We start from the raw sequence: 17500 nt of genomic DNA on the forward strand, positions 1-17500 counted from the left end.
GAAATTTTATACTTCGAAGTCAAACTCAGTCTATCAGTCTTGTGCTGGATCAAGACATCAGGCGTTTATTCAGTTGGCCTTCGAAATGGGAACAATAGTACACAATAAAAAATACGTATAGTACGTATAAAAATATCAATGCATTCGTGTAGACCCGCACGAAAAAAAAGTAACTTAGGTTTTTTTCGTACCATGAAGCGAATGTATTGACGGACTTGCCAGCGCTTAGCTTTTTTTTCTTTCTTTTTTTTTTTTGTTAAATTTAATTTGGTGATGCAAAACGCTTTCTGTCTATCGTGGTCGGCCAACCGTAAAGTTTTAATCACTACAAGGAGACTGTGAACTGATGCTCAACTCTTGTGTTTTGTGCAGTCGGCTGACCTGGTTTTGTAGAAAGGTTGTAGAAGGAAACTGATGAGAGCGAATGTCTTTTCAAGTTCGCCTTTTCTTAGAGTAGTAGCGGTTGTAGGGTTCCGGTGTTTCGCCAGACCGCAAAACAAATGCATTCACTGGTTCTGAAACGTCTTTGCTTCTTCTTTTCCAACTTATTTCTTATATTATTTCAATAACCTTTTCATACCTTATCTATATCACTTTCTCCTCTATTTACATGCTCTTTTCTATGTATTTTTTCACTCGTGTCTAACTGTTTCTCTAATTTTTTCCCTCTTTCTTCCTTGTTATCCATCCACTTTTCATTTCTGGGTCTCAGAAACTCCACGGCTATGGCATTTAATCTCTCATCTTCATACTCAGTATAGGCCATTAATACAAGACTGAACAACTGTCTGTTGACACTAAAATGTTATACAATAACGTTGTTCATCAAAATCCTAAAATCTAAATTCAATTTGTCTAATTTCGTCATCTCTAAAAATCGTTCTTTTCGTTTACGTCAGGTGTAGTAGTAGTAATTAGCTACAGGCATTTGCCTCTGAAACGGCTCCCTTGCTTACGGAGTCACTAATCTCAATACTTATTTAACTAATATATCAGATGAAATGCTCGCTTCCCAGTCGAGATTCTTGGCAACAGCTGGATCAGCTTCAGACGGCCTTATGTCATTAAAGAAACTTGACCTGGGGTGACCAATAAATTCTTGCTGAACCAGACGGCCATTTTTTACTTTTTTTTTTTTTTTTTGCTTACTACCTGATTATCCGAGGATGAGATGATTAAAATAATCTATAACAAAGAATGAATCGCACCATTATTCAAGTTATTATTTTACTGGTAAGAACGACCATTTATTTTCCGAAGGCTACCCGTACATTACACACTCTGAAAAAAAAAAAACGAAGATTGAGAGCTTATAGCAGTGGCTGACAAACTAACAGGATGTTAAAGGCTTTAATGTTTAAAATATAGTCAGAGTTATCTGAAGATAAACTGCGGAATATACGAAAAAAATATGCAAATATTAAGAACACTGGGCAAAAAAATCAATATATTCTTTGCCTCATGAAACAAATACCAAACACTGAAATGTGCCTGAATATGGCTTCCTTATATAACGTATATCAAATACGACAAAAGCTGTGATAAGTAAATCCTCATGAGGATTATGTTTTTCCATGAAAGTGGTAAAATAGCAGGGCTAGATATCAACAGTCTTCCGAAAAATTTCAATTCTAATGAAACAGTCGTTTTGAAGTTTTAAAATAGCGGTGGAATGCTCTGTGCTGTGCTGTAAAATGAGAAATAAGCAAGGCAAATTGAAAATAAATTGCTGCACGTAAAGTAGTCCCTAAACCTTAATCTAATCTAGAACTTTAAATTTAAGTCAAATAGTGTATGGAAAGAAAATAATTTAAAGACAGAGCTTGTAACTATATAGGATACATTTGAGAAAGGAAGAGAATATGAAAAATATCCGAATAGATTTATAGATAATACAGTGAATACTGAGACCTGGAGTGACAATACGCAAAAAGGCAGTAATCATGGTTGAAAAGAAGATACAAAGTATTTATTGTGGACAATACAGAAAAAGACGGTTCAGAACATTCTACTGTCTAGCATATAATGAAATGTAGTAAACAGTTATGAAATTGTTGATCTGCCTTGCCAGAGAGACAAAGTTCAGTCATAGATAATATTCTCATATTTTCATGACATAATAAAGATGACAATCGGGTTAGAAAACAACTTGTAAAAATAACATTGGGACCAAAGATGCGACAGAAAATTCAAACGCAACCGGGACCTGTATCAAAGCTACATCTCACCCAGTGTTTTTAATAAGTCTACAGAATAGATGTTGGGAAGAATTTGTCAAAAACTTATGATACCAAAGTCAAAAAAACTTAAACAAGTACTATAAAAAATCAAACTAGAAGATGAGAGAGAGAGAGAGAGAGAGAGAGAGAGAGAGAGAGAGAGAGAGAGAGAGAGAGAGAGAGAGAGAGAGAGAGAGAGAGAGCAGTTTCAAAGGATAGAGTATCTTAATGCTACTACTACTATTCCTACACCTGCAGTGATTTTGCATTTGATTATTTTCCTATTTTAGTTTTGATTTAACTCGAGACATCTGATAAAACGTAAGACATTTTGTTTTTGTCTGTGTTTCCTTAATATGTTGGAAAAATTGTTAAGATATACTGCACAAATTTACCAAAAATACTAGTTTTGACCTAGATATCCCACCCCTTGTACCTAGGTAATATGGTTGCCTGACCTACGTAGTCTAGATTTAAATTTAGTGTAATTATCAGAAATTGCAGATATAGGTACTATACATAGTCTATACCATATATAGTCTATAAAGTAGTCTACGCAGACTTTATATGTGAAATGTTGCTCCCAAACCAGTAATAGGCTACCTAGGTAGCTATAATGTAAAATGTCATTTTATCGTTCATTAGGTACCTACCTAGGTAAGTAGGTAGTAGCTACTACCTAGGTATCTAGGTAGTATATTTTAGTATAGATGATTTTTTGGTACTTAAAACCTTGTCGCAACTCCATGGTTTCCTCATTATAACCTTTATAACCTTTTGTACTACATTTGTTGTACTACTAGGCTAGCTACTTCGGTAGGCTTATTGTAAAACTAAAGAAACTGTAGATGGACATAGGCTAGCTAGTCTGCGCAGGTTTAATATAGTAGATGTTACCTACTCCTTAGTCCACAGGCTAAATGCAACATGAATGTAAAATGTCATTTTTTCTGTCTGCCCTCAGATCTTAAAAACTTCTGAGGCTAGAGGGCTGCAAATAGGTAGGTACTACCTATATTGAACATCCACCCTCAATCATTAAACATACCAAATTGCAGCCTTCTAGCTTCAGTAGTGTTTATTTTATTTAAGCGTAAAGTTAGCCATAATCTTGCTTCTGGACACAATTTAGGACAGGCCACTGCTAGGCCATGGTTAAAGGTTCATGGCCTGTGGCTCATTCAACATTATATTGAGACCACCAAAAGATCTGTTTTCAGTGGCCTTGATTACATGCTGTAGCAGTTTTACAGAAAACTTTGCCGCATTTTTACTTGTTAATTATTGATTTGGGAGGAATTTGACTTAAATTCTTGTCACAAATGCTTTGTTACATCATTACAACATTTCAATTATAGAACAGTACTTAGCAATTGAGATACAAGACTACAGTAGGAATTTTTTGTTTTGTTGCTGTTTAGGTTGTGGAGAAGTGAGTGAAATAATCCTGGAATAAGTATTAACCCGACTGGAGCGAACATACTAACCTTGGGCTCCCATTCCTAGGCTGGCTGGTAAATTTTTAGTTACCCTTCATTCTGAAATGGGTGTAATAAAGGTTTATAGATGGGTTTTTCTGTAAGTAAAACGGCAGACTACCACCGCAGCCTGATTCCCGCCAGTTGCCATCTGGATTATCTTGTTATGTTTTTATTTATATTTAAGGTTTATGTCTTATTTTTTATTATAATAGGTACTTACTGTCTTTTATCTGTTTTAACGTTCATCCACAAGGGGCTGGTGCTAACCTTGGTGTCTATTTTGCATGTAAAATGGTGGCTACTGAAGTACTGTAGAGGATCATGATAATAGTGTGCAGTTTACTTTTATGTAATTCCATTAAATTTTGCTTATTTCTATGAGAATTTTTTGCCAAGTCCCTGAAACCTCCTTATCTGTAGGCCTGTTTAATGTTAATGCTCCCCCACCCCCCGCCCCCAGCAGGAATTTGGGCGTTTAGGTTATGGAAATGGCTTAAAATGATGTGCTGTAACTCAGCTTTCTTAATAGTCTAACCTTGTTTAGGACACCAGGCTTTACCGTTGCATGCCAGGCTCTACTTTACTTAATCTAACCAGAGAAGTGTGGCTTCTCACCAGGGCCACTAACTTCATTTTAGATGTGTGTGGCTTAAATGGGACAACCAGGCTTTAATTGTCATCACCAATATAATATGAGAGATAAACAATTGAATATAGGGGGCAAGTGAATAAGTATATGTACCAATAACAATGATACATGCTCACTTTGAACCCCAATAACTTTCCGAAGAGATAAGGGTCAAAGGCCACTTAAACAATATGTCCTACCACAGCCTCATGTAAGTTGTACCTTCATAAGGAATGAAGGGGGTGAAACTCCCAACCACATAGCCTCACTTAAGGTGCTGTGTCTCAAGTGAGCAGTTGGCTAAAACCTATGTTGTTTGCATCAAGTTTGGAAGATCAAAAATTGTAGTTTGTCAGTAGGAGGATGGTTTTTATGTCGTTTTGAAGTTCTGGTACGAGTAGAGTTGGGCTTCTTGTCGACAACGATAAAGATATACTCAGCCTCTCAGGATATTGTTTGAAATACTCTTTTCTTATTCTGCTAAGCAGCAAAACATTTTGCATCCCAAAGTGGGTATGCAATGTTTTGTATGCTCTTGCTTGTGTTTAGCTTGATGTCATTTGTAGAATTGGAGTTGAATCCCTTTAGTGTCCAGTTGTTATCAGTGCTGTTTGTCAATTTGTATCTTATTCAGTGCCTTAACAAATTTGTATAGAGTAAAAGGATAGCAATATTTTATAAAATGTCTATTAAAGGTACCAAGAAGCATTTTTTTTATATCGTATGGTCACAAAAATCCACATAATTGACACCTCTTGTGATATTTAGGCCTCCTGAACTTTGATATGCCATTGCAAGTATGATATTCGTTGGTAACTTATTTATAAATAGGAAGATTGTTAAGTACGGTGCTGTATTGTGGGTGTGAATATTAAATGTCTTGAACATTGTTTCTTCTTACAGTAAGCCTTCCAGCTTAAAAGATCTGCTTCTTGCAACAAACAGAATTGCTTACTGGAAATGTTACTGTAGTCTGATTTGAGCAGCTTACCCACTGCAATATGACCAATGCATTTAACCTGTTGCTGGTACCTAAGGTTTTAGTTTCTTTTTCCCCATATGAGTGTATTGAAGTACATATTATATGATGGTTTTCTTTTTAGAACTTGAAAGTTAACATTGGAAACTAAGATGTTCACTGTTTTTCCCACTGAAACTGCAGTTTGTATCTAGGAAGCTGCTTACCAATTCCACTGTTCCAGTGTCAGGATATTTGGTTCCTTGTATCCAAATAATTTCATTACAGTTCAGGCATGTTTGTGTTGGAGCATATCTTGTTTGCTTTGTAATCTTGTAAAACCTTCCAATAATCAATCGTAATGACTGCCAAATAAAATTTGATTAAAAAAAAAACATTTCCCATCATAGACTGGTCTTCAAATGATGGGATATAGGTCTGTGTAGACTGCTACAAAGATTGGAGATGCAAGACTACTGTTAAAAAGTTGCCTGAGAAAAGTCACATTAAAATGACAATACGTACACAGATAATGCACTTTCATTTGTTTCATGTTCATGGGTTAAGATTTTTTTAATCCTCTTTTGCAGATATGGGTAACTTGGACAAATCAGATACCTTTTCTTAGCCTATACAAGTCATGTGTAAATTTAACTGTGAAAAATAAACGATAAAAAATAGGCTACTCCAGTAATTATTTCCATGTATTCCAGGTCTTTGGGAAAGATGAATGAGTTAACAGGACGCTTGGTCATTCAGCAGTGTCTCAGTGCCTCTCTAAAACTTCCAAGCGTTGAGCCCAGAGAACCAGAAGTCGTTGAGGTAAAGGTTAAATAGTTGTCATCTCATATTTGCTGGTCTTTGCTTTCATCTCATTTTATTCTTTGTGCACAAAAACAAACCATTGTTTTACACATACAGTTCAGGAATGTCTTTTGACATAAAGTTTTAATTGATCTATTTAATATATTTGAATAAAAATGAAAATTCTTACCTTTTGTTTCTACCATAAGATTTAATAAGGTTTCAAATTCCTGTGGAAGCCTGATATGTATGACCTATTTGGCTTACGGTACTCTTTTCGCTATCACTGCCTAATTAATTAACTTGGCTTTTCGTAAAAGTTGGTGATTGCTTGTGGGCTTTTCAACTTTGTTTATTTCATAAGTGTATATGTACTACATGAATACTACTTTATTGTGTTTATTATTTAGTACCATGTAGCTACTTGGACAGTATATAGTTTTTCTAATACTATGCACAGTAATACACTACGTATATGCATGTTGCCCCAGCATATTTTATTTCTTAGCTTGAATTTTAAAACCCTTGGTGCTTCCCTGTATTTGATCTCTGATCTCTTGATTTGTCAAGGTGATATTGTAAGTGTTTTTGTCAAATCTTTTATCAGTGTATTTATGTTACATTAAGAAATGGACAAGATGCTTTTGATAGTTTAATATCCATGAACTAGAATGATTGGCCTATAGACTTTAAGAGTTGTAGGTGGGCTGCATCTTTATTAAACAGTACCTCAGATTGTGCTTTTGAAAAGAGTTTTAAGATGTTCATCCTTCAGTAGCAAGATTCTGTTAAGTTAGTTTTTTTCTTATTAATCAGTCTGTTCTGCTCTTAACAATAGATCAGGATAGATTCCTGTAATTGCTTTCAGGTACAGTGTTTGTGAGGCTTAGTTTCTACCTATGTATTGTTGTAATTTCCTACATAATTTTTCTGTTCTGCTTGATTGAAATGAAGTTTATGTTTTTTTACAAGTGTGTTCAAGATACGTACTAGACTTGCCTTTGAGAGACCATGGTGTTCAGGTTGTTGAATTCTTTTTTTTAAGCCTTTTTACATTATAATATCAATATGTCGTCATATCAGTTACTAAAGTTATGCATTGGTCTCTTGTACTTAGAATGCTTTCATTTTAAATTCCCCTCTTACAAAGTTACTCTTTGCTTTTTTTCAGTAGTTTTTAGGTGTCTGCTAAGTCCTGATTTTATTTTTTTTATTTTAAGGCAGTGTTTCAGCCACTTTCCTTGTATAGTAATACCAAAGTTGCCACCACAAATGTACTTTGCAACAATCGTCAGTCCTTAGGTTGTCCTGTTCTAGGAATGTTCCATATCCTCTTGCCCAAAGCTTTTAGGGCTTATGCTGAGTTTTCCTTTTCCAAATTACGGTGATGCAATCTTCCCTCATTCATGATTAAGTTTTATTTTTTCTCCCCTGTGATATTTTTTCTCCATTCCTTGGTTAGTTGAGGACAGTAAGTGGCACATTCTGTCACCTCAGTTATAAGAAAAAAATACTATGGTGGGTAAATTATATTTGAGTTCTCTCCGCTGCTATGGTTCTTCTTTTAATACTAACTTGATTTTCTTGAGAGAAGAAAAGCAATTATTTCTGTTACCTGTCAGTGGTTATGATCACTGCTCTCATGGGTTAACTTTCCGTAAATGGCAAGTTCTCCTAACAGAAGTTAAAAAGAAAACTCCAACTTATATAACTTCTCTGAAATTAATTTTTGTTGTATTTTTTCCACAGCCTCCTTATGCTATCTTCACATAAGACAATTCAAATGTGTCACTGAAGGACATGGCAACTAATGGTGCCTCTCTAATTTATCTCAAAGGAATTGAGTGCATTTAATGGACTCTGGATGTTACTGGTATGAGGTGTTAGCATCCATTTGGACTCTTTGACATGGGCACTTTGAAAGAGTTCCAGTTTTATGTAAGGGTCAATTTTCCCAAGGTCTTCATACCTATCTGCACTCAGGCTTCTCATGAAAGTTGGACATGAAAAAATTTCAGGTTATTGTGGTGATCTTTATTATGCTTAGGTAATTGGAACTTAACTCAGCATTATAACAAATGCTATAGAATGGTACAAGGAAGTACTAATGCATGTTGCTTTTCTGTGGAGATAGATTTTTGATGGCCAAAACGCATTACAAGGACAATTTGAGCTGAGGGAAGTTGGGAATCATGTCATCATGGATGGACATTTCTTTGAAGAGGTATAGAATTTCTTTTGTCTTGAGACACTGGACTGTAAAACTGGAGTTGAGAGAATACTGTAGTAAGAGAGTAGCTGCAGCATGGACGAAATGGAGAGATAGAGTACTAATTGAAAATGTACATTAGTAGAGAGAGGAAAGACTTATGATGGGCGCATAAGGCCCTTATTATTCTATGTAGGAGTAACATCAGCCCTGACAACAGTTTTGAAATGGTGTGACAATAGAATATTAATGTTCATGGCCATAATATGGTGAGAGAATTTAATGATAAATGAGGAATTGCTGGAGAGATGTGTATTATGAGTCTGGACAACAATTATGAGATCACAAAGATATCCATGGTTTGGACATAGGATACAATAGGCCAGAAAAGCAATAGATATGGAAGTAGCTTGTAGGAAAGCTTAGAAGATCATGGAGAAAAGGGATAAATACCTGATAGGAGTTCAGGTTGAAAGGGAAAAGGACAAAGAAGAATGAAGAGAACTAACTCCTATAAAAGCCTCTTCAAATGAAATTCTGATGTAAAAATGCCTATGGTAATGAGAGAGGAGGGTGCCTTCTCTTGAGCTGCTTTATTCATGAGTTAGATATTTTGAATAATGGAGATTTAATGAAGAAACTGGTCTAGCACAATGAGAAAAGCAAAGCTAAGCTATTTTGATTTATTGAATTGTATCTCTGAAACATGAGAATTGTTTTAGAATTGTGAGTTTGGCATAATAAATGTCACTTCCCAGATGTTTCCATTTTGATTTACTCTTACTTCTGACCAGTACATAAAGTATGGAATATGATACAGCATACAGTATCTATTTTGCTTGGTTTCATTAACATACAGCAAGAATGACAGGAGGTGCATAGTTATTGTTGATAGTATTTATAGATTTTTCATTATTTACTACAAAATTGTTTTACAAAATTATGCTCTAATTTTTTGGCCTTCATGTTTGTTCATGGTTTGGTAGGTTTCTGTATGAACTTGGTTGAATTTTACCTCTCATGATAAAGGTTATTCTATATTTGTATATGAAAGAAGAGGAATAATTGGACTTAGGTCATGTAAACTGTAGCCTTTATATACTGTACTTTGACAGTGCAGGAAATAGATTAAAATATGTGAACTCGGAACTGTATTCAGAATGCAGACAATGCAACAGGTTGTTATGCCAAGGAAAGCTGTTGTGTGTATACATTTAAAGATACTGAAAATACAGTATCATAAAACATTAAAAAACAATTGTTTGTCCACTTTCAATCAGTTTCCTTGGTGCATTTTAGACTAGACTAATTTTCTTTTTCAGAATTTAATTGTTCTAAAGGGTACTGAATGATATGTCTTTTAGGTTGGTCGAGGGATGGTAGTCTTTGTATGCTTCCTCAACCAAGCTTCAGAAGTAACAGTAGAAAGGCTTGTGAAGCACATCATAGACATCCGCCTGAGTGAAAACGACTCTGACCGCAGGGTGTCCGTTTGCGACATCCAAGGCGACATCCTGATCATTCCACAAGCAACGCTGGGAGGCAAATTAAAGGGAAAAGCGATGCAGTATCACAATAATGTCGACAAGAATTTAGGAGAGGCACTCTATCACAAGCTCTGTCAGGGAGTTCGGACATCTGTTGAAAAAGTATCTAGTGGGAATGTGAAGTGTGGGGTGTATGGGGCACGACAGATCCTGAACATGGACACCAATGGGCCTTTTACACACATCATTGAGGTTTGATGTACAGCATAGGTACTTTTAGGGTGTTAGGGGCAGTATGCATTCCATGTCATTTGCTCAGTAAAATGTTTATTGATCAGCATTATCTTTCATCAGGAAAGTTCAACTTTTGGTACAGTACAATATCTAGTAGCATTTATATAATTAAAGAGACATTTAAGTTGATATTAATTAAATCTCAACCAACGTGTGCTTAGTCATATTAAGTGGAATTCCATGAAGAGAAGTATGCAGAAGGAAAAATATATTCAATACAATGGTTATATTCATAAGAGTGCATGAGAAATTGTTTCATCACAACCTCCTTAATGGAGATAGAGTCTATAGAACAAGTTTCCTGTAGCAATAGGAAATGTATAGATTTTTGTTAAATATCTTGAATTTATCAGTGACTAACTTTCTATAGTTTGTGGTCCAATACAGATGGATTTAGGGTTTACAAGTGACTGCCATACAACTGAACACTGTATGCGATATATATTTAATTTGCTTGTCGAGCATTCTGGGGTTAACAGGTAGCTACTGCTTTATTTATAGGGTTTAAATCTTAAGTAATGAAGAGAAGAAGTTATGCCTGTTTAGTATAAACATGTTACCAGTAAAAGCTAATTTATTGGCACAGTATTAAATACACATTAGTACTATTGATTTTTTTTTCACCATTTTTGATGGTGAGTAATATTGTATACTACAGTATACCATTACTTTTATGATGATAAAGTACAGTTCATTTTATAGCTGACTGTTAGATTCAGCAAATTTTAGTGGGCATTAATGTAGATCAGATGTATTCTAAGTCCAAACAACTAGTCATTGTGAGTAGATTTTGCATTTAATTTTCCTGTGAAAACATCTTAACAAGAAGGCCACCATATTAATGTTACCCAGACAGAGCATAGGGTCAGATAATATTGAAAAGTAAGTAATCTTGGCTTTCAAAATAAGGTACAGTATATAGTTATTTACTGTTAAAAATGTGACAAGACTTAAAACCACTACATATATTACGTATAACCAAAACATTTTCAGTCAATTTTGGTTGCCAGAAATGCAGAATTGTTTCATACAACTACAGTAGTCATTTTAGGTTGTTTTGAATTTTTAAATACAGAATAAATATCAAATGACCCCATTTCTTTCCATTAACATAAATGATATTTTGTACTGCACATAATATACTGTAGTACTTCATGTATGTTTTACACGGTGCTTTAATTGGACAGGGCTGTGCTTTATCATTTTTATGAGCTTTTTATTCTGAAATAGGTTGTGGTTATTGCAGACAGGTGACAGAAATGGGGCTTATTAACATGAATTTTGCTCATTCTTAGAGATGCCATATTATGCTTAGGCAATACAGTATTTGTGATATTGCAATAGTCTAATAATTCAGCAGATGTCTTGGTCACAGTTTTGTCTCAGTGTGTGGTTAGTTTTTAGAGATTTAACAGTTGAAGACAGTTAGGGATTTGTTAGATGTAAGGAGGTAATTACTGGAGAACCATTTCTAATTAATTTTATGTCTAATTGAATTGCATTATACAAAGCTGATACTTGATCTCAGGTTTGTGCTGATGGAGCTTAGAAGTGACGCAATATTTGACTTTGTATAGTATACACATACTATATAAAGGAATCCTATTGTACTGATATTAATTGATTTGGTATATATAGTTTTGGTAAACATGTTTACCCATCATAGTAATTACAAATATTTGAGATTATTAAGTGGCTCAGTTTCACTGTGATATTGATAATAATATCATATCAATTACTCTTCACATATACATAGTAACTCTTAGAGTGTGTTTACTGCAGAGGTCATGAATCAGTGCATTACTGTATTAGCTCCATAATCTTTTAGTTCAAAGATGATGAGCTGTATGAGAAAAGCCTATTCTCATTTCATGGAACAACTTCATGTTGTTAGCACTTTTTCCTCAGTAGCTGAAATATTATTCTTTGTTCACTTTTGAAAATGTAAGTATCATATATTTGTTAATTTTTAGAATAGAAATTGTAGAGAAAGGAAGAATATGTTGCTGAGGCTTTATTGTTGAAGCTATTCGTAATCTAATTTATAACTATTACAGGTATTATTGATAGTAATAACCACATCATTAAGTTAACATTTTTATTCTCATAGGGCTGGACCAAAGAGTGTAATCAATTGTAATTCTTCTAAAAATTTAACTCCTCCTCTCCCAAAAAGTGAGAAACTCATTCAAAGTCAAAGATATGTTCAGTCAGGGGAGTGCATGCTAACAAGTCAATATGATATCTTGTTCTCTCTTAGTGGTTAGAGTTCTGGGCGTGTTGTTCGTACATATCAAGCCACTGAACTACTAAACGGTACTATAGGGTTGCAAGCTTTGAGACTTTACTTCATAATGGAATGGAATGTAAGGTGGAGATGAATTTAAATTGTAGAGATACGAGGGACTTCTAATTAAAGATTTATCTTGTGCTCTTACAAAAGCTTGTCAACTTTTTAGATGATGGAGACTGTCTTTGTGGCAATTGGGAAATGATAGATTGCAGGAACTACTTAAAAAAAGGAATGCTTTATATCCATTGTGAAATCGCTATTTAAAAGTGTGGTTGTTGATTACTATTTCAGTAAATAAAAATTAGTTGCAGCAACAGTAGCATTGGATATCCATCACCTAAGAAAACAAGTGTAAAGTTGACACACTTTGACAAATGTATGACAGACAGTACCTTTATAAAAATGCAGGCCTATTTTGGAAATAGTGATGGAAATTCTCACCCACAAAACCCTAGAGGAATTGATGTGGTTCTGAATTGTTCATATATCTGTGACACCTAATCATTTTCATGGCCAGAAAAAAGTTGCTGTAATTCAAGGAAGATTTTAATTTCTGAAACTTTAGTATGGATTACTTTAATGTCTTGAATGTTTTCATACGTTTTCAGCTGATATTAATACAAATTTCTCATGAAGTTCATAGATTATGGATAGGCAGTCTTTGTGATTTGACACTTAAATGGTGAAGGGCTATGGAATTTATTAATGTCATGTTGTACTGACAACTTGGTTGTGTAGGGAAGTGTGTTTCATTTGTTTTATTTGTCTTCTTTTTTATATTACTTTTAAAAGATTGAGTAAGATTTTTGCACTATCTCATTATTAATGTTCATATACTCGTTTTTGTTGCTTGCTTTGGCATTTAATTAATTGGAATTTCCAAGTAGGGTTAATAACTTTTTTTTCCACCTTTTTACAATGAAATGAAAGGCTTTATATATATCTATTGTGGTTTAATTTGAAATCCTTTTTACTCTAGTTAAGATGGAGAAAGCTGATGGCTATACCACTGCTGTATCTGTTACCAAAAAATACAACCTTGACTTCAGATTATGTCATCTGCCATATACATTGTCTGAGGGAACCATTCTTTGTACTAGTGGTTGAAGAAAGGCCTTGGACAGAGGTTGCAATTACCATCGTTTAAGAAGGAAGATGTCTTTGGTGGCCTCTGGTGTTGGACGAGATTGGGGCAGAGCGGGCAGCTATCTGTAGCAGGCAAGGAAAGATTTAGCTGGTTGCCATCTTTATCAATAGTTCTGATGGAATTTATAAAAACTAGGGATAACTGATGTTTTTATCTGGCAGTCTTGAAGCAATTGAAATCAATATGGCTGATGTCTTCAGTTTGTGAAAGGAAGAATGAATTTAAATCCTTACCCCAAATTGAGTTTTTTGCTGTATGGTTTTCAAGATGTAAAGTGTGTTGAATAAATTTTATCCTCCAAATAGTCTCCAGTTTAGTGATTGACTCCAGTAGCACTATGTACTCTCCAAGTAAAATGGGTTATTACTTCAGTGTAAACAGCAACTAGGAAACAATAGAGCATCCTACAGTTTCTGCCAGTTAAACTTAGTTGAAAGACTTCTCTATATTGATTGGATGGAAGAATGAAAGGAGATGTAATCTGATTTATATTTATTTTGAACTCATTTATGATGTTCTATTCTCAACTGTATCAACTGCACATGTACATATGTTGCAAGTCTTGTTGCAAAGTAATATTAGAAGAAACAGAAGATGTGTGAAAACAACTAAAATTACAAGGGAACCGGTGAAAATTTACAATAACATGCTTCCCAGCATCCAGCAGTATGAGTTTGTGGTAAACACACATTTATAGACTCGAGTCAAGTCGAGAGTACGTATTGCGAGGGCCCAGTAGCAAGTACAATGAATTACTGCTATTAGACAGATCTTAGAAAACTCCAACCTCCAATGTAAAGACTTGATAAGCACAGGAAAATGAGAGGTAGCTAGCTGCGAGACAAGTTATAATTTTATTCACTTAGAGCAAAATATGAAAAAATATGAAGAATGCTTTGCCGCTGTTAATTACTGAAGGAAATGTATGGAACTTACAAGAGTACCATAGTTGGTAGCGCCTCAGTGGCGTGGTTGGTATGGTGTTGGCGTGCCACCTCGGTGGTCGCGGGTTCGATTCTCGGCCATTCCATTGAGAAGTGAGAGATGTGTATTTCTGGTGATAGAAGTTCACTCTCGACGTGGTTCGGAAAGTCACGTAAAGCCGTTGGTCCCGCGTTGCTGAATAACCACTGGTTCCATGCAACGTAAAAGCACCATCAAACAAACAAAAAAAAAGTACCATAGTTGGTCCTTATCTCAGCACTGAGAGCTGGGTATTTTCCACAATTTACCACAGCCTGAAGAATAAATGAAAAATTGCTAGAAAGCCTTTGCAGTAACATTGGCCCCATGTTGTAGTTATGGTGAGGAGGAAACCTAAGCCAAAATGAAAGCATCATGTTCTTGATAATGAGAGGATAGAAATGATTGATATTAAGATAAAAAAATACCTGGACTGTTTTGTTATATGGCAAGAATAAATCTTAAAATTTCCCGGGAATCAATAGAGAAGTAATAAGAATCATCAGAACAGCAAAACAATTTGGCAGAAAGGAGATTTAACAATACAAGTATGGTACAGAAAGATGTGAAAGATCCTTTGAAGGAGTTGGAAGACCTTCTCAAGCCATTTACAGAAGAAGGACGAAAGAGATTTTGAAGATAAACACAATGACTCACGATGAAACTTTTACAGCTTATATTTAATGAATAAAAAGGACGGTAGCAACAACTCATCACAATGTTCCTCCAATCAAACCAGTTTCCACTATTGACTATCCGCAGCTGTCAACATCATCTGCTCCCGATGTCATCCAGCTACCATCATCTTAGTCTGTTCTGTTTTTTCCAGTTCGATTGGTGATAATCCTTCATGCGCATTCTTAGATCAGGTGCTCTGTGCCTTGCACCTTATTGCTTGCATAATCACCCAAATGCTTAATGTGCTTATCATTATAGACAATAGCTATACTGAGTCATCCTCCCACCCTCAACATCATGGCTCATCACAGGAACAATGATGAATGGAGAAGCTGGTAGGTACTGTACTTACAGAAGGCTAATATTTTTTTAACAAAGATTTCTCGTTTCTTACTGGTACAGCTTATATACAGTGCATACTATTTTCATTATGATAATACAGCAAGTTTTCCAATAGTCTTTTGCTCTTAGAAGGGTTAAAAGATTAATTTTAGTTTTTTTTTCTACAGCCTCATTGAGATTGGGCTAAAACAACAGGCGCCCGTTCATTGGTAAGCCTTAGCTTATAAAGTAATACATGCATGCAAGTAAATATTATACACAGAAATAATGTTATGTGTGGGATGTGCATATATTATTTTACTTTTTTGCAATTTTAGCTTTCCTTAGTAAGTTCTGGAACTTAGCTACAAAAGAAAGAAGGGTAGTACTGCTGTAGTACAGTACGTTCCATAACTGAAGCGACAAATGTCAGAGGATTTCGTTCGAAATTCACTAACTGACAACTACAACTCGTAGCTGAAATTTTTTTCTACAGTGAAAGCTCTATCAAACAAAATAAAGCTTAACATATGGTGCACAAATATCAAGTCTATGATATTTATAACAATCATAAGAAAAAATTACGGTAATAGTAATTATTTTAAAGTATAGTAATTACTTCAAACTATAGAAACGAAACAATTTGAAATTCTCGTCCAACACTGAATTACCAACATTATCAATGTATATTTCGAGCAATGTGGAAACAAATATTTAATATCATAGTGTATCATCAATTATTTTTAGGGAAAATGCATAAAATCATGCAAGTATCAATAGGATGTAAAGGGAAAATCTCTGCGACATTAAACATAATCAACCATGAATGCACCTAGATTCAATAGAAAAGTTGGGTGTTGTTGGTAGTTCTGATTCTAGCTTATAGGACCGAGTATAAAACACCATCTTCGAGAAAGGCTCTAACTGATGCTGATACCTTCAGGTGACTAGGCCTAGTTCCGGGAATTGCAAGGCTTACAATACAGGGCCACTGTCTGTTATTTAGGCAAAGATAGAACCTTCAGGACCGACACCAGGACCTGTCTTTGCACCTGGGAAACACACTCGCTATACAAAAAAATAAGACGGTCGCAAGCAACCAGAACCCCCGTAATATCACCACCTGGTCAAGTAGGGAGACGACAGACCCCAACCACCCCTCCCCCCCTCTACCTCCACCTCTACTCACAATAGTAACTCCACTTTTTTCACTTCAACCTTTTACCTCAAATCTTCGAATCATATCCCAACCGTGGAATTTAAGACTGAATTTGCGGAAGTGGGCGTATCATAAGAGAGTGATATCACCCAAATTCATATTTCCACGGACAACCAGTAATCAGTTCAATCCAGTCAAGCATTATTGTATAACAGAAATTTATGATTTTTTTGGGGATATATATATATATATATATATCTATATATATATGTATATATATATATAAAGAACTACCCTAGCATGACCAATAGGCTTAGTGCTTGATTCTTAAAACAGACCTCTGGCTATTCCTGTCTAGATAAAAAGGTCCTGAAAGAGAGAGAGAGAGAGAGCATAACAGGAGATACTCGAATTAAAATAATGCTCGATAAGGATATTCACACTCCGGATCGTATGGAGAAGAATAGTCTCACTTATGCACTGAAAAAAAAAAAAAGGTGGAAGCCTACGAAAATACTTGTTTGGTGCGACCCTGAACACAACTCCACATGCAAAAATTTGCACAATTGAGAAATTCGATGAAATTATTAACTAACAAGCTGGAAAATATATTTCCTTGATTCTTGAAATAGGCCTAACCATGTAACCAATGCTAAACGCGCATATAACTTGGATTTCGTTTTTTTTTTCTTTTACACCAACTTGTGTCTTATTTATATTTCATTTAATCAGATGCTAAACTTCTCTGTGCTTTATCAAAAGAAATCATAATAACTTTCGATATAACGCTATAAAAGTAGAAAGTTAATTTACAAATATTAGGCCACTCGGTCCTGCTGCCACTATGGTGAACACTTGA

At 35.0% G+C, this 17500-nt stretch overlaps 1 protein-coding gene across 2 annotated transcripts; it reads left to right on the top strand.

The window, feature by feature from the left end:
* The first annotated feature begins 2411 nt into the window (after positions 1 to 2411).
* On the top strand, positions 2412 to 13319 carry LOC135217349 (D-aminoacyl-tRNA deacylase 2-like). 2 transcript variants are annotated; one of them, XM_064253176.1, is made up of 3 exons: positions 2412 to 2540; positions 6000 to 6108; positions 9664 to 13319. In XM_064253176.1, the coding sequence occupies exons 2-3, from the start codon at positions 6013 to 6015 to the stop codon at positions 10042 to 10044; spliced, it is 477 nt and encodes a 158-aa protein (XP_064109246.1). In that variant the 5' UTR covers positions 2412 to 2540; positions 6000 to 6012; the 3' UTR covers positions 10045 to 13319. The 2 variants fall into 2 exon arrangements, with proteins under 2 accessions (XP_064109246.1, XP_064109247.1); XM_064253177.1 differs by lacking the exon at positions 2412 to 2540 and adding an exon at positions 2690 to 2729.
* Positions 13320 to 17500: the final 4181 nt, after the last annotated feature.

The sequence above is a fragment of the Macrobrachium nipponense genome, chromosome 7 (assembly GCF_015104395.2).
Source record: "Macrobrachium nipponense isolate FS-2020 chromosome 7, ASM1510439v2, whole genome shotgun sequence".
Lineage (NCBI taxonomy): Eukaryota > Metazoa > Arthropoda > Malacostraca > Decapoda > Palaemonidae > Macrobrachium > Macrobrachium nipponense.

Bases quoted from the DNA above. Each gene is read 5' to 3' on its own strand.
- LOC135217349 (XM_064253176.1), top strand. From the start codon at position 6,013: ATGAATGAGTTAACAGGACGCTTGGTCATTCAGCAGTGTCTCAGTGCC. The intron at 6,109-9,663 runs GTAAAGGTTAAA...TATGTCTTTTAG, and splicing joins GAGAACCAGAAGTCGTTGAG to GTTGGTCGAGGGATGGTAGT.